The sequence below is a fragment of the Sturnira hondurensis genome, unplaced genomic scaffold (genome assembly GCF_014824575.4).
Source record: "Sturnira hondurensis isolate 20B ecotype Veracruz unplaced genomic scaffold, ASM1482457v3 Scaffold0025370, whole genome shotgun sequence".
In the NCBI taxonomy this organism is placed as follows: Eukaryota; Metazoa; Chordata; class Mammalia; order Chiroptera; family Phyllostomidae; genus Sturnira; species Sturnira hondurensis.
In genome coordinates, this window is record NW_028098001.1 from 11,072,577 (window position 1) to 11,087,821 (window position 15,245).

The 15,245-nt window shown below is 36.1% G+C and overlaps 1 protein-coding gene across 1 annotated transcript in view; it reads left to right on the forward strand.

The window, feature by feature from the left end:
- Positions 1-15,245, forward strand: part of IBTK (inhibitor of Bruton tyrosine kinase) — a 98,184-nt gene that overhangs the window by 78,903 nt on the left and 4,036 nt on the right. The window contains exon 26 of the mRNA XM_037039264.1: positions 4,335-4,484. Coding sequence (XP_036895159.1) covers positions 4,335-4,484 — 150 coding nt within the window. The remainder of the gene's footprint in view (positions 1-4,334; positions 4,485-15,245) is intronic.

A 15,245-nucleotide genomic window follows, 5' to 3' on the forward strand; every position in this document is an offset into this window, starting at 1 on the left:
TGCACAGGAAAAAGTGGCCAGACTGACCCAGGCACGCAGGCAGTGGTTGACAGATCCCAGGCACAGGGTGGCAGTGGGAGGACCCAGTGAGGGTGCGGGGCAGCGGCTGATTGCAGTCACACATTCTCTCGCAGATAAACCAGGCAGAGGAGCAAGCAGTGGGACAGACTGTGCAAACCAGGGCCCCAGTGACAGGAATTAAAGCTTAAAAGCACCAATCGGAAAAACTTTCGGGGTCAAGGTGTCGGGAGAAGCTCCCAGGCTCACAGACAGTTCATTGGAGAGACCCACAGGGTCCTGGAGGGTGCACAAGCCCGCCCACCCGGGAACCAGCACCAGAAGGGCCCAATTTGCTTGCAGGAAACAGCAGAGGGGACTGAAATCCGAGAGAGAGCAGAACAAACGCCCTTGCCCCTCTCTGATCCCACCCCCACATACAGCATCACAACCCAGCAGTGTGGGTCGCCTCGCCCTAGTGAACACCTAAGGCTCTGCCCCTCATACGTAACAGGTGCAAACAGACCAAAACATTATGGCTCAAGAAGAACAGCTCAAAGCCCCAGAGCCAATACTTCTAAGCGACCAAGAGATAGCCAACCTATCAGATGCACAGTTCAAAACACTGTTCTGTGAGCATCCTGCTCACAGAACTGGTTGTTTAGTCACAAATTAGAGGAACAAATGAAGGCTAAACTAAGTGGAATGAAGGGAAATGCACAAGAAACCAATAGTGATGGAAAGGAAACTGGGACTCAAATCAATGGAGTGGACCAGAAACAGAAAAGAATGAAGAAACAAGAATTCAAAAAAGTGGGAAGAGGCTTAGGAACCTCCAGGACATCTGTAAACATTCCAACATCCCAATTATAGGGGCACCAGAAGGGGAAGAGGAACAGCAACAAGCGGAAAAGTTATAATAAAGGAGAACAAATAATAAAGGAGAACTTCCCCAATCTGGCAAAGGAGATAGACTTCCAGGAAATGCAGGAAGCTCAGAGAGTCCCAAAGAAGTTGGACCCAAGAAGGAACATACCAAGGCACATCATAATTACATTAGCCAAGATTAAAGTGAAGGAGAGAATCCTAGAAGCAGCAAGAGATAAGGGGACAGTCACCTACAAAGGACTTCCTATCAGACTGTCTGCTGATTTCTCAAAAGAGACCTTCCAGGCAAGAAGGGGCTGGAAAGAAGTATTCCAAGTCATGAAATCCAAAGACCTACAGCCAAGATTGCTCTATTCCAGGAAAGCTTTCATTTAGAATGGAAGGGCAGATAAAGTGCTTCTGAGATAAGGTCAAATTCAAGGAGTTCATCATCATCAAGCCCTTATTGTATGAAATGTTAAAGGGACTTATCTAAGAAAAAGAAGATAGAAATATTAACAGTGAAAGGACAGAAAACTCACAGTTATTAACAACCACACCTAGAACAAAAACAAATTAAGCAAGCAGCTAGAACAGGAACAGAAGCAGAGAAATGGAGATCACATGGAAGGTTAGCAACAGGGAAGTGGGAGGAGGAAAGACGAGGAAAAAGTACAGATAGTAAGTAGCATAGACGGTAGGTAGAAAGTGGATGGGGGAGGGCAAGAATAGTATGGGAAATACAGAATCTCAAGAACTTGTGACACATGGACATGAACTAAAGGGGGGCATGGTGGGGGAGGGGGTGTGCAGGGTGGAGGAGAATGAAGGGGGAAATGGGACAGCTGTAATGGCATAATCAATAAAATAGATTTTTTAAAAAGTTCATTTTGAAGAAATATTTGTAACATAAATACTAGTAGGTCAAGTTTCTGATCCAAATCTATGAAGGAAATTTCTTGAACTTGTACTGTTAAATGCTTCACAAGGGTATTGTGAATATTTCACAGTACATATATCATAGGAATTGATACATGGAATACATTTAGCACCACCAGTATTTTATTAACAAATATATAAACATTAGCTATTATTATCTACTTAAATGATAATTTTATAATATAGCCATATGATTTTTTAAAGTAAATCACTGATTTTGTTAACATATATTAAGTTTTTGGTGTGATTGTTTTTAAGAGAAATCTTTATGTGAAGCAGTTTGTGTTCATTTAACCTTTACTGAGTAAATAGAAATTTGGTAAAAAATTTTAGCTAATCTTGTTATGAATGAATGGATGGATGCTTAGCTCATATGTTAGCAAAGCAAAGTGTGAATCATCATCATTTTTCTCCCATCTTTTTACCTTTGGCATTTTATAAGGAGTGTTGTTTTGATTTCTTATAGAATGCAGTGGTAGACCAGAAGGCAAATTATGAGTTTTGTGACCTTAAGAATTGGGTTTGGATCCCAGTTTTGCCTTATCTCTGGTGACTATGGTTGATATCCATGAACTTTGGTTGTACATTTTTCGTGTTGATGAAAATACTGTGTCAAGATTGTTATTGTAAGGATTAAATGAGATGATAAGTATAAAAATGTTTTTGCAAATATGATTTGGCCAGAAGTAGGTACAAATGTGTTATTAAACAGGATATGGTAATTTAGAAAGCCTTGCTTTTTATGGGGTACCCTAAATATAGGTGGGGCAAAAATAAGTATACAGTTGTGAGTATGTGAAACAGAGAGTTTATTCTTATGTTATTTATTAATTATTGTATTATTTTCCATATGATCAACTGTAAGCCTGCTTTTGCCATACCCTAGAGTTTATGAACTTAATCTGGGTGTGGATTTCATGCTATCTTCAAAGTATGAATTTAACTTTTGGGAGAAGTATCCAGTTAGCACTTTTATTCACTTATTAACATGTCCATTTTGTTTCCAAGTAAATAAAATGGAAAAAATTAAAATTAGACTAGGAAATAGTTTACATTATTGTTGCTTATAATTTTGACTAATGTTACAGATTCTGAAAATGATTCTAAGGGTGGACTGTAGTTTGTACAGTGTCTGAAATAATAAAAGTTTCTTTTTAAATTATTTTTCCAAGTTAGTCACATGTTAGGAAGGAAAGACATGCTAAACCTATTAACTGATTTTATTACTTTATGTCAGAACTTCTGTGTTCTCATTTTCTTCTTTTTTCTTATAAATTACAATAAGTTAGTTTTGTTAAATGTGAAAATTGTGGATAATGACAGACTTACATAGCATTTTTCTGATCAGGTACTACTTTAAATGCTTAAGTTAACATTTGGTCCTCCTAACTGTTAAGATGAAGAAGATGGTATCAGTATCTCCATGTTATCGATGAGGAAACTGAAGCACAGAGGTTAGGTAACTTCCCAAGGTCAAAGCTAATATATGACAGAGCCAAGATTTGAACTCAGTCTAGTGACAGAGTATGTGTGCCTAATCCTGACTACTACCCTATGAATCTGTTTTACATTCTTCTTTTAAGATTTGATTTATTTAGTATTAGAAAGAGGGGAAGGGAGATTGAAAGAGAGGGAGAAAGCATCTATGTGCAACCAACCAGTTACCCCTTACACATTCCCAACCAGGGACCTGTTTCCCAACACAGGCATGTGCCCTGACCAGGAATAGAGCCTGGTTGTTGCCTTTCTCTTTGTGAGATGATGCCCAACTCACTGAGTCACTCCAGTCAGAGCCCTTTTTACAGTCTATATTTTAAAGTAAAACATTGATTGCTGAATAAAAAGATTCTGATACCATATAAATTTAAGCATGAAATCTTTGAAAGCTAAAATAATCTCTATAGGTAATTTTTAATGTTTTGCCTATTTTTTCGTGGATATTGTTCTGAAATTCCAATCTTGTCTAATACTCAAAGTATTACATCTGTGTTGTGTGTAAATGATTTTGTTTTCTATTATTTAGATCAACTTAAGTTTTATTTCCTCCATTCTATCCATGTAAAATCGGGTTTGGATATTAAATGACTTTTTGTTGAAACATATGCACTTAGTAGTGTAGTTAAAAGTGTGCAGGTTGATGAAGTTCCTCAAACTGAAAATCTTGTTCAACCAGAACTCAAATCAGGAAGTAAAATTAACAGCATTATTCAGAAGTAACATTTCATTTGCTGAGCTTAATTATTTAATTTATTAAGCATAGTTTTTGTTGTTACCTGAGACATAGTTGTAATAGCTGTTACTAATGTCATTGCTATCATTCAATATCTATGTTAACTTGCATTTATTATTTTATCACATAGTTTTGATTAGTTAATCACAGTTAACATAAAAAATCCAACATTGTGATGAAAACTGTAATTACATAATATAAAATTTTGTATCTATCTTCTCTACCTGCATGCCCTATGACTTCTAACAATGACATTTTTTTTAAAGGGGTTTTTAAATGTGATCTCTGTTGTCTTTTACAGGGCACCTTCTCTACATTCATTTTCATCCAAGTCATTCTGGGATTTCTTAGTAGAAGGAAAAAAATCTATTACTGGGCATAGTTCAGGAGATCACATCAAGAAAGTTTGTTTTAAAGGAATTGAAAATTCCCAGGCTCCAAAAGTTATAAGGTAATAAAATAAACTTACACATTTTCTACCTTAAAATGTTCTGTGGTAGTTTTATGTTCTGACATAATCTTTAAATACTTATGAAGCAGATTTCTTTAATCTTCTCCTGAAGATATTTATTGATTTTTAGGGGGGGTGGGGCAGGGGGAGATAAACAGCGATGTGAGACATTGATCAGTTGCCTCCCCTATGTGCCCCAAATGGGGTTGGAACCTGCAACCTGGCCATATGCCCTGACTGGGAATCAGACCCATAGCCTTTTGGTATAGGAGATGATGCTACAACCAACTGAGCCATGCAGCCAAGGCAGTGAGGCAGATTTTTGTATTTTACATTCAGAATTAATGTATATTTTTGAAGTTTTATTTTGATATAATTGGCTTATAATAAACTGTATACATTTAAAATATATAATTTGAAGTTTTGGCATGTGCCTATACCCATTAGACCATTGTCATCAACCACATTCAAGACAGTAAATATAACTGTCATTTTCAGAAGTTTCCCCATCCCCCTTGGTAATCCCTTCCTCCCTTTCCCATCCTGCTGCCCATGCAGGTACTAACCTGCTTCCATCTTGTCAGGTAGACTAGATAGAATATCTTGTGTATTCTAGAGTTTTGTATCAATGGATTCCTTCATTATGTACTTTTTAAAATACCCATTTTTTTATTCAGCATATATTTTGAGATTTATCCAAGTTATTGTGTGAATCATTAGTTCATTCCATTTTATTGCTGAATAGTATTTTGTTTATGGATATACAGCAGTCTGTCTGCATCTGATGAGGGACACTAGGGGGTTTCCAGTTTTTTGGTCTAGCTATTTTTGATACTGGTTTTTAAAGTCCAGGTTTTATATTTTAAATTTACACATGTAATCTCTTAAATGTTGATACATTTTGGCAGTAAAAATGTTTATATTTAGCTACAGTTGAGTGCCACTTGTGCGTTTTGTATCTATTACATACATAATTATAAACAAATGTTTTAAAATAAACCTGTACTCAGAAAAGTTAAAGACATTGAAGAAAGGAATTGAAGAAGATACTAATAAATGGAAGCATAGATTGCACTCATGGATAGGAAGAATTAATGTCATTAAAATTTCCATGCTACCCAAAGCAATCTATAGAGTCAGCACAATTCCTATTGAAATACCAATGGCTTATCTCACAAAACAAGAACAAATAATCTAAAAATTTGTATGGAAACACAAAAGACTCTGAAAATTTTTGAAAAAGGAGAACAAAGTGGGAGGTATCATACTATGTGATATTAAACTGTACATTGCTGTAGAATCAAAAAAGTGAGGTGCTGGGATAAAGACAGACACATAGATCAGTGGAACTGAGTAGAGAGCCCAGAAATAACCCCCTGTATATATAGTCAATTAATTTATGATAAAATGAGCAAGAACATGCAGTGGGGTAAAAGAATGTCTATTCAATAAATAGTGCTGGGAAAATTAGACAGATACATGCACAAAAATGAAACTAAACCACCTTCTTATACCATTTACAAGAATAAACTGAAAATGGATTAAAGACTTAAACCTGAAACCACAAAGCTCCTAGAAGAAAATACAGGCATTAGAAATCTCTGACATTTCTTTTAGCAATATTTTTTCTGACATATCTTCTTTAGGCAAGGGGAAGAAAAGAAAAAATAAGTGGGGCTCTATCAGAATAAAAATTTTTGCCCTGCAAGGGAAATCGTTAACAAAATGAAAAGACAGCATAATGAATGAGAGAAGGTATTCACCAATGAAACATCCAATAAGAGGTTAATATCCAAAATGTATAAAGAACTCAGATAACTTAACACCGGAAAAATAATCCAGTCAAAAAGTGGGCAAAGTCTGAGTAGACACTTCTGCAAAGAATACATACAGATGGCCAATAGACATGTGAAAAGATGCTCAACATCATTAATCAGAGAAATGAAAATCAAAGCCACAATGAGATACAACCTTGCATTCCTCAGAATGGCTATCATCAATAATTCAACCAAGAGCAAATGTTGGCATGTATGTAGAGTAAAGGGAAACCTAGTCTGCTGTGGATGGGGAAGCAGATTAGTGCAGCCACTATGGAAAACAGTGTGGAGGTTCTTCAAAAAATAAATGGAATTGCCTAATGACACATCAGTTCTTCTTCTGGATATATATCTGAGGAAACCCCAAACATTAACTGAAAAGAACGTATGAACCTCTGTGTTCATTGAAGTGTTATTTGTAATAGCCAAGCTGTGAAAGCAACCAAAATGCAGATCAATAGATGAGGACATAGTGGAATACCACTCAGTTATACAAGGAGTGATATCTTCTTACCTAGAGGGTATTACGCTAAGTCAGATAAATCAGAGAAAGACAAATACCATATTATTTCACTTATATATGGAACCTAAAGAACAAAATAAAGTAGAGACAAACTCATAGATTACAGAGATCAGACTGACAGTCAATAGAGAGGAAGGGTTTGGGGGGCAGGATGAAAAAGGCAAAGGGTTTAATAAGTGCATACTGGTAGTCACAGAATAGTCACAGGTGTAAATTACAGCATGGGGGTGTCGTTAATATCGTAGTAACCTTTGGGTCAGGTGTGTACTTGAAATACTGGGGGGACTACTCGGTAAAGACATGATTTTCTTACTGCTTTGCTGTACATCCGGTACTAATACAGAATAACATTGAATGTAAACTGTAATTGAAAAAGAAAAATAGTCACATACGCATCTCTCATTAAGTTTGCCTATTCCAGACAAACTTTTTAAATTAGAAAAACATTTTAAATTGCTTTTTGTTATCCTCTGTAATGATCCTACATCTATTATATTTTTATTTTATTTTTAAAGATTTTTATTTATTTTTAGATAGAAGGGAAGGGAGGGAGAAGGTAAGGGAGGGAAATATCAGTCGGTTGCCTCTCACATGCCCCCCAGCTTAGGACCTTGTTTGCAACTCAGCATGTGCCCTGACAGGGAATCAAACCAGCGACCTTTCAGTTCCCAGGCTGGCACTCAACCTACTGAGCCACACCAGCCAAGGCTACCTCTGTTACATTTTTTAAAACTGAATATGGTACATGGTCTTGTTTTGAAATGAGAAAAACATAAGAATATCACTGGTTTTGTAAGTTATATGATAATGTCCTGTGGACTATGTTTTTAAATAGAAAGAAAAGTAAATTCTTTATTTTTCTACTGTGAGACACTATTCACCTCTATCAGTATTCATCTTATCCTTTTTGTTTTGCAGAAGAGTTATCCTTCCAATCCAAGGCTAGTATTTTTACCTTTGCTCATGTCTTAACTCTTTTTTACTTCAGAAGCCTTAAACTATGAGTTATTTCTTTCTTTTCTTGAAAATAGTGAGTCTTTTCCTTTTAAGTAGATTATTCCCGTCTGGTTTTCAATATGCTCAGGTCTGTCATGTGGTCAGGGTGGGGTAATCAGTCCCTTGGCCCCCACACTCTGTTCGGGCAGTTGTCCTGTCCTTACCGATCTTCTACGCCCTTCACAGCCCGATTCCTCAAAGAGCTGTCAGCTCCCACTCATCTCATAATATATTCTGGCTTCCAGTTTCATTGCACCACTGAAACAGGCTAAGTTTATCAGTGTCCTCCATATTGCCAACACCTTTTATATGGACTCATTGTACTTGAAGTTCAATTACAGGTCATCTCATTTAACTCTTTTTTCTACTCTATTTCATAAGCTTCTGTGTTCAGTTATCAGCTACATACTACAGACTCAGAATTTATATCGCCTGCCCACAACTATCATCTGAGCTTCAGACTTCGTTATCCAACCACCTTCTTGATATCTTATCCTATTTGAATGTTCAGAAATACCTTAAATTTTATGTCAAATCCAAACTTAATGTTTTCTTCATACCTCCCTCATAAAACCAAAATCAAGCAAATACACAGATGAAACACTGAACAGCCCATTCTTCCTTCTTTTTCTTTCTTGATAAAAGGCATTTGCAAGTCTTTAAATGTCCATCTTTCTTACCGATGTCCAGTCGGTCATCAAGACATGGTGGTCTTATCTCTTCAATATTTCTCAAATCCATATACTCGACTTTACCTCCACTGCTGTCATCCGCATTCAGACTATTGTGACCTTTCACCTGGTCACCTGAGTAAGCCTCTTAACCGGTGTTGCCGTAGCCTTCCTTTCCTTCAGTATACTGAACCTCTTTAAAATGCCGATTTTACTGCTCTTAGGATAAAAGCTATACTTCTTCTATGGTCTTCAAGGCCTCTGCCATCCTCTATAGCTTTATTGTTTAACAATCTCTGTGCTCTAGCCATCTTGGCCTTCTTTTGGTTTCTCAAGTGCCATTTACTTCTTTCTACCTACCTACCCTTTGACTAATTGTGAGTCTTTCAGCCTCTATTCATTCATATTCTTTGGAGATGTCTGGCTTCCTTTTTGGGGTTAGTTTCCTGTTATGTATGTTCTTAGTATACTTTTCACTCTTCACAGTTTTCATAGTTATACTTTTTATTAGTGGGATTCTTTGTTTGATGTTTTTTGCTACAGATATTTTAATATCTGTATATTCAACTATATAGTTCAATGGGAGCAAGAAAGATCGCTCTCTTTGCTCACCACCAATGCTTAGAATGTTTTCGTGCATGTAGTAGGTGTTCAGTGAGCATCTGGTGAATGATGGGATAAATAAATGAAATAAAATTATAACTCTGTCTCAAGCAACATTTGTTTCTAATGTAGCAAGTTATATTGTATTTCTTAGATGTGTGAATTTTAAAGTGTGAAGTATTAAATTTTTGTAATTTTTAATATTCTAAATATTAAAACTATACAGTTTCTTTGGATGAATATTTTTGTTATAGAACTCTTAAAATGTTAAGGATCTGTGGTTTCATAGTTGATCACTAGAGTGTGCTGTAACATCAGGACTCCTAATTGTGGAAAGTGGTGTATGCTATGGTACAACTTTGGAAATTTTAGTTAAAGGAGTGTATGATAGTATCAGGCCATCCATACAATGCGTGTTTGATGAGTGGAAGTTGATGTTTTAAATAGCTCCGTATTATCATCTGGTCACTGAGAAAGAAAACAGCTTGAGGGTTTTTTAAAATTTTATCATAGAAAATATGGAATCATAACTGAGTTTTAAAAGAAAATAATAAACCATAACAGATACAGTAAATTATTAATTAATTCATTAAATTATGGGACACATGATATATGTACAACACTCTGCTGGCCTGAGTGTATATAAAAGTATGATACACAGGCCCATCCTTAAATGTATTTGAAATGTAGTTGGTAAGTCTCCTTATGCACACATGGAAGTTATATGACAGAATGAGGATGAAATTAAGGTTCAGTTTCACCTAATTCATGTCCTGGTTCCAACTCATTCTCTTGATATTTATCATCTTAGTTATAATAGTCACTTTTATTTCAGTGTCAGTGTGAATGTGGTAGGTGTATATAAAAAACTAAAATTACCTGTAGACATGTACAATAATACCTTCTAAAATAAAAATTTCTTAAACAGTCAAAAGAAAAAAATAAATTACTGTACAGTTTAACAGTATTAAAGAAGTCACAGAGCAACATTTGATTAAGGGCCAGATGAGTGGTCCAAAGGAGGAAAAAGTGGCTGGGCTAGAATTGTAAGGGGAAACTTCATTGAAGGAGAAAGGCTTGAGTGTAGTTCATAAACATTTTATGTATTCAGTCCCAAATATCTGATCATTATCTTTATGGCTATATAAATAATACTAGAAAAAACTACTGGTATATTTTATTGCCACAAGTTTTTTGAAAATAGGATGGGATTTTTTAAAGAGGAGAAAGGACCGTATAAACAGAGGAAATCATGGGAGTTAAAGCAAGAAGAGGGGAGCGCTTGTGGTCCTTCAGGGAGTGGAGAGGCGGAGCAGAGATGAGGGAGCTCGTCCCAGGAAGGTCCCTCAGTCACACATTCATGTTTTTATTGTGGAAAATGCATTTTCCACAATTAAAGGTTAGGGAAAGCCAAGAATTGCAGTGTTTTGGGGGGATGTTGAAATGTAGAACAGAGGGATTTATGCAATTTCTCTTTATCTGTTGTTACTTATGTGTTGTGTTTTAAAATGTTTTCTTTCATTTTCCTTCGCTAAATACCTCCTTAAGTACTTTTGAGCAAAAAATGTGATCTTGTGTTTCTAAGTAGTAAGAAAAACTACTTGTGAGACAAAAATTGTTATATCAGCTCTAATCTTACATAAAAATCTTTGTAGTTAAGCCAGTATAAAATTCTTATACTAGCCAGTAAAAGTCAACTATATGAACAAAAAGTAATTTGGTTGTTTTCTGAAAATCTAAATTCAGAAAAATTAATGCTCTTCAGTTTGAACAGAAATTTTGGAAGAAGATTCTGCTGGAGTATTTATGTTTTTATTTTTTAGAAGGCTAAATTTTATACAAATCGTCTGTCGGGATGCCTATTTCTGTGTCGCACATACTGTGGGCTTAATAGTGCTGTATTTATTATCTAAAAACTTAGAATGTTTTTTATATTTGCTTAATCATAACAATAATTTTACTTCATTCTAAGATGAAATTTTGACAAACTTTAAGTTGCTCTGGTAAATTTGTAATTAATGAGGTTATCCATGGAAATATTATTATCAGATTGTAATTTTCTACTGTGATTATAATTTTATGAAACAGATTTCAGTTGCAGTCTAATGATTACAAAAGGCCTCTGTGAACCTTTGTGAACCATATATGAGTTTCCTCATATATGAAATACAGTAATGCCTATCCTACAGGTTTATTTTAAGGCTTAATGTATATGAAAATACTTTATAAATTACAAAATATTTCATAAGTAAGTTATACTTAAGCTCTGCTTGCTTAACTTTGATTTAACAAGGCCTATATAAGAAAGATACTTTAGTCTTAATATCAAATTCTGTTAGCCAGGGACATACTATTTTTTTAGTGTTTTATTGATTATGCCATTGCAGTTGTCCCATTTTCCCCCCTTCATTCCCCTCCACCCTGCACACCCACTCCCCCCATTTCCCCCCTTTTAGTTCATGTCCACGTGTCACAAGTTTTTTAGATTCTATATTTCCCATACTATTCTTGTCCCACCCCTGTCTGTTTTCTGCCTGCCGTCTATGCTACTTAGTCTCTGTACCTTCTCTCCCCCTCCTCCTCCCACTCCCCTGTTGCTAACCCTCCATGTGATCTCCATTTCTATGGTTCTGCTCCTGATCTAGTTGTCCTCTTAGTTTGCTTTTGTTTTAAGTGTGGTTGTTAATAACTGAGTTTGCTGTCCTTTCACTGTTCATATTTTTTATCTTTTTTTCTTAGATAAGTCCCTTTAACATTTCATATAATTAAAGGGCTTGGTGATGGTGAACTCCTTGAACTTGACCTAATCTGAGAAGCACTTTATCTGCCCTTCCATTGTACGTGAAAGCTTTGCTGAATAGAGCAATCTTGGCTGTAGGTCTTTGGATTTCATGACTTGGAATACTTCTTTCCAGCCCCTTCTTGCCTGGAAGGTCTCTTGAGAAATCCGCTGACAGTCTAATGAGAACTCCTTTGTAGGTTACTGTCCCCTCATCTCTTGCTGCTTCGAGGATTCTCTCCTTCATTTTAATCTTGGCTAATGTAATTATGATGTGCCTTGATGTGTGCTTCCTTTGGTCTGCTTTCTTTGGGATTCTCTGAGCTTCTCTAGAAGTCCATTTCCTTTGCCAGATTGGGGAAGTTCTCCTTTATTATTTGTTCAAATAAGCTTTCCACTTGTTGCTCTTCCTCTTCCCCTTCTAGTACCCCTATAATTCAGATGTTGGAACATTTAAAGATGTCCTGGAGGTTCCTANGTCTTTGGATTTCATGACTTGGAATACTTCTTTCCAGCCCCTTCTTGCCTGGAAGGTCTCTTTTGAGAAATCAGCTGACAGTCTGATGGGAACTCCTTTGTAGGTTACTGTCCCCTCATCTCTTGCTGCTTCGAGGATTCTCTCCTTCATTTTAATCTTGGCTAATGTAATTATGATGTGCCTTGGTGTGTGCTTCCTTGGGTCCAACTTCTTTGGGATTCTCTGAGCTTCTCTAGAAGTCCATTTCCTTTGCCAGATTGGGGAAGTTCTCCTTTATTATTCGTTCAAATAAGCTTTCCACTTGTTGCTCTTCCTCTTCCCCTTCTAGTACCCCTATAATTCAGATGTTGGAACATTTAAAGATGTCCTGGAGGTTCCTAAGCCTCTCCTCAGTTTTTATATTCTTGTTTCTTCATTCTTTTCTGTTTGGTCATTTTTTCTTCCTTCTGGTTCACTCCCTTGAATTGAGTCCCAGTTTTCTTCCCATCACTAGTGTTTCCCTGTGCATTTTGCTTCATTTCACTTAGTGAAGCCTTCATTTTTTCATCTAATTTGTGACTAAAATCAACCAGTTCTGTGAGCATCCTGATCACCATGGAACTGTGCATCTGATAGGTTAGCCATTTTCTAACACAGATCTTGTAGCTGCTACTTTTTAACAATTAAGTAATAATTGGTTCTACATTTTTCTTTTATTTCTTAGAAACACTTTAGTTAAACTCTGGACACCAAGATGATTTTTTAGCTCAAGACCATCAAAATCATAATTTTGAGCACATGATTATTGTGCTCAAAATCATCAATTTGTGAATCAGTCATTGTATGTTTGTTCTAAATTAACCTGTAATCTTCTGCCTAAGACTTACTTTAGGTCCTTTCAAGGAACTTGAGGGAGTTTGCCCTCAGTCTCTTTCTAACGTAGTCGTCCGTTCCGTCAGAATGTAGGTTTTTCCATTTATTTTACAGCCATTTTAATTTAGAGTCTCATCAATACATTTATTGACACCTCTCAATACATTTATCCCAACAGCTCACTAGTTCATCTTTTTTGGCCTCATTTTTCTCTTAGTTGTCTTTTATTTCATCCTGGAGACTGATTTTTGGATGTCATAGGTCAGGTACCCAATAGGATTCTGGTCATAGAACTTCATTAAAAATAAGAACCCTGTAACTTTACCTGTTTTCATTTCATTTTGTACTTCATCACCTACATTACTGGTAAGAAAAAGTTACCAGTAATTAAAGGAATAGGGACATTTTCCAAAACAGAAAATGACAACAACAAAAAACTCTGCTTTTATTTTTATCATATTCTTAAAATCTTTTGGCTTCCTGTTTGGGTTGCTTTGTTTCAAGTGTTCTACTAGACATTGAGAAACAAAGATGAGTGAAACACAGTCTTATACTTTGAGAAACCAGTTTAGTAGTTAAAACAGACATGTAAATAATAATAACACAGCGTCTGAAAGCTCTGTAATAGTGCTGTAATACCAGAGAGAAGGTAGTATTTGAACCAGTCCTTAAAGACTGACAAGACATTTGTAGTGGAATGTGTTCTAGACTAAGGGGAATACTAGAAATAAAAGTAACTTTGTGATAATGGAAAACACACCGAACTCTGAGTGAAAAAGGCCTGGATTTGAGTTCTCTCTCTGACCAACACCCAATTTGTGAATCATGCATAATATATAATATTCTGAACCTTAGTTTCCTAATCAGTACAAGGGAAAGAATACATGCTCTCTGTCACAAAGAGATTGTATTGCAATGAGTAAGTGAGGTAAGTATACAAAAGTATTCTCAGTGCCTGGTCATACCTCAGGTCTAAACATTTTAGCTTTCACTGCATTTGTATTCTGGCCCTTCTGTTTCATTTTAACTTTATTTATTTCCCTTTTACTCTCTTCCACATTCTTCTTTTTATTGATGAGAACAGCCTACTTTTACTTAAGCCACCAAAATCTTTTACCAGTGCTTGTATTTGTACAATTAAAACCCTATCTCAATGTCACTGTCCTCAGTTTTAATGTCATTTCTTCAGTGATGCCCACAGCATATACCCACTTCCCTGTTATGTTCATTTCTCCTGTGAATCTATAGCACTTTGTACATATTGGTATAGATACCAATTATAGTACTCTCGTGCTGTTTTATCATTGCTTAAACCAGTTTAAAAATCTTCCTGCCAGTGCTCTTGGGAGGGAGGACCTGAGATTTAGTCAGCCTGATTTTCAGCACCGCAGTGCTGCCAGTAACTGTGCATGAGTGAACCCGGAAGTCCGTGTTCTACACTGTTTGTACTCCCAGACTTTGTTGGTAAACCTGGCTAGGCCTGTATTTGCTCATTGCTGAAAGAGGGCATTGATTAATTTTGATAGTCTCTAAGTGTCTTTCTAACTCTAAAACTCCATAATTTGGCCCATCTCCATGGTGTGTTTGTTGATTTTTTCTCTTACAGGAATGCTTCCTACTGTCCTCATCCTACACCCCTTTCTTAGAGTCATCTTCTGCTTGAGGCCCTCGCGGATGCCCAGATCTGTCCGAGTTTTATAATCTTTATGGTCAATAGATCTCAGTTTGTTAGACACTGTCTTACATTCTTTTCTGTTGTATTATTTATGTCGTTTTATATGTTGTTTCCTCATCCGGTTTCTGAGTTCTTAGAAGATAGAGATCATGTCATATAATTCTGCCTTATCCATAATCCCTAGCTTATCAAAGAATTTACTATCTTTTAGTCACTCACAAAATTTAGACTGTGGATCACTTACTTACAAAATCTGTATATGTGTATACAAAATCTGTATATACACATACATACACACACACACATATACACAATAAGACCTCATTTAACAACATTGATGGACTCTGCAACTTTAAGAGAAATGAGG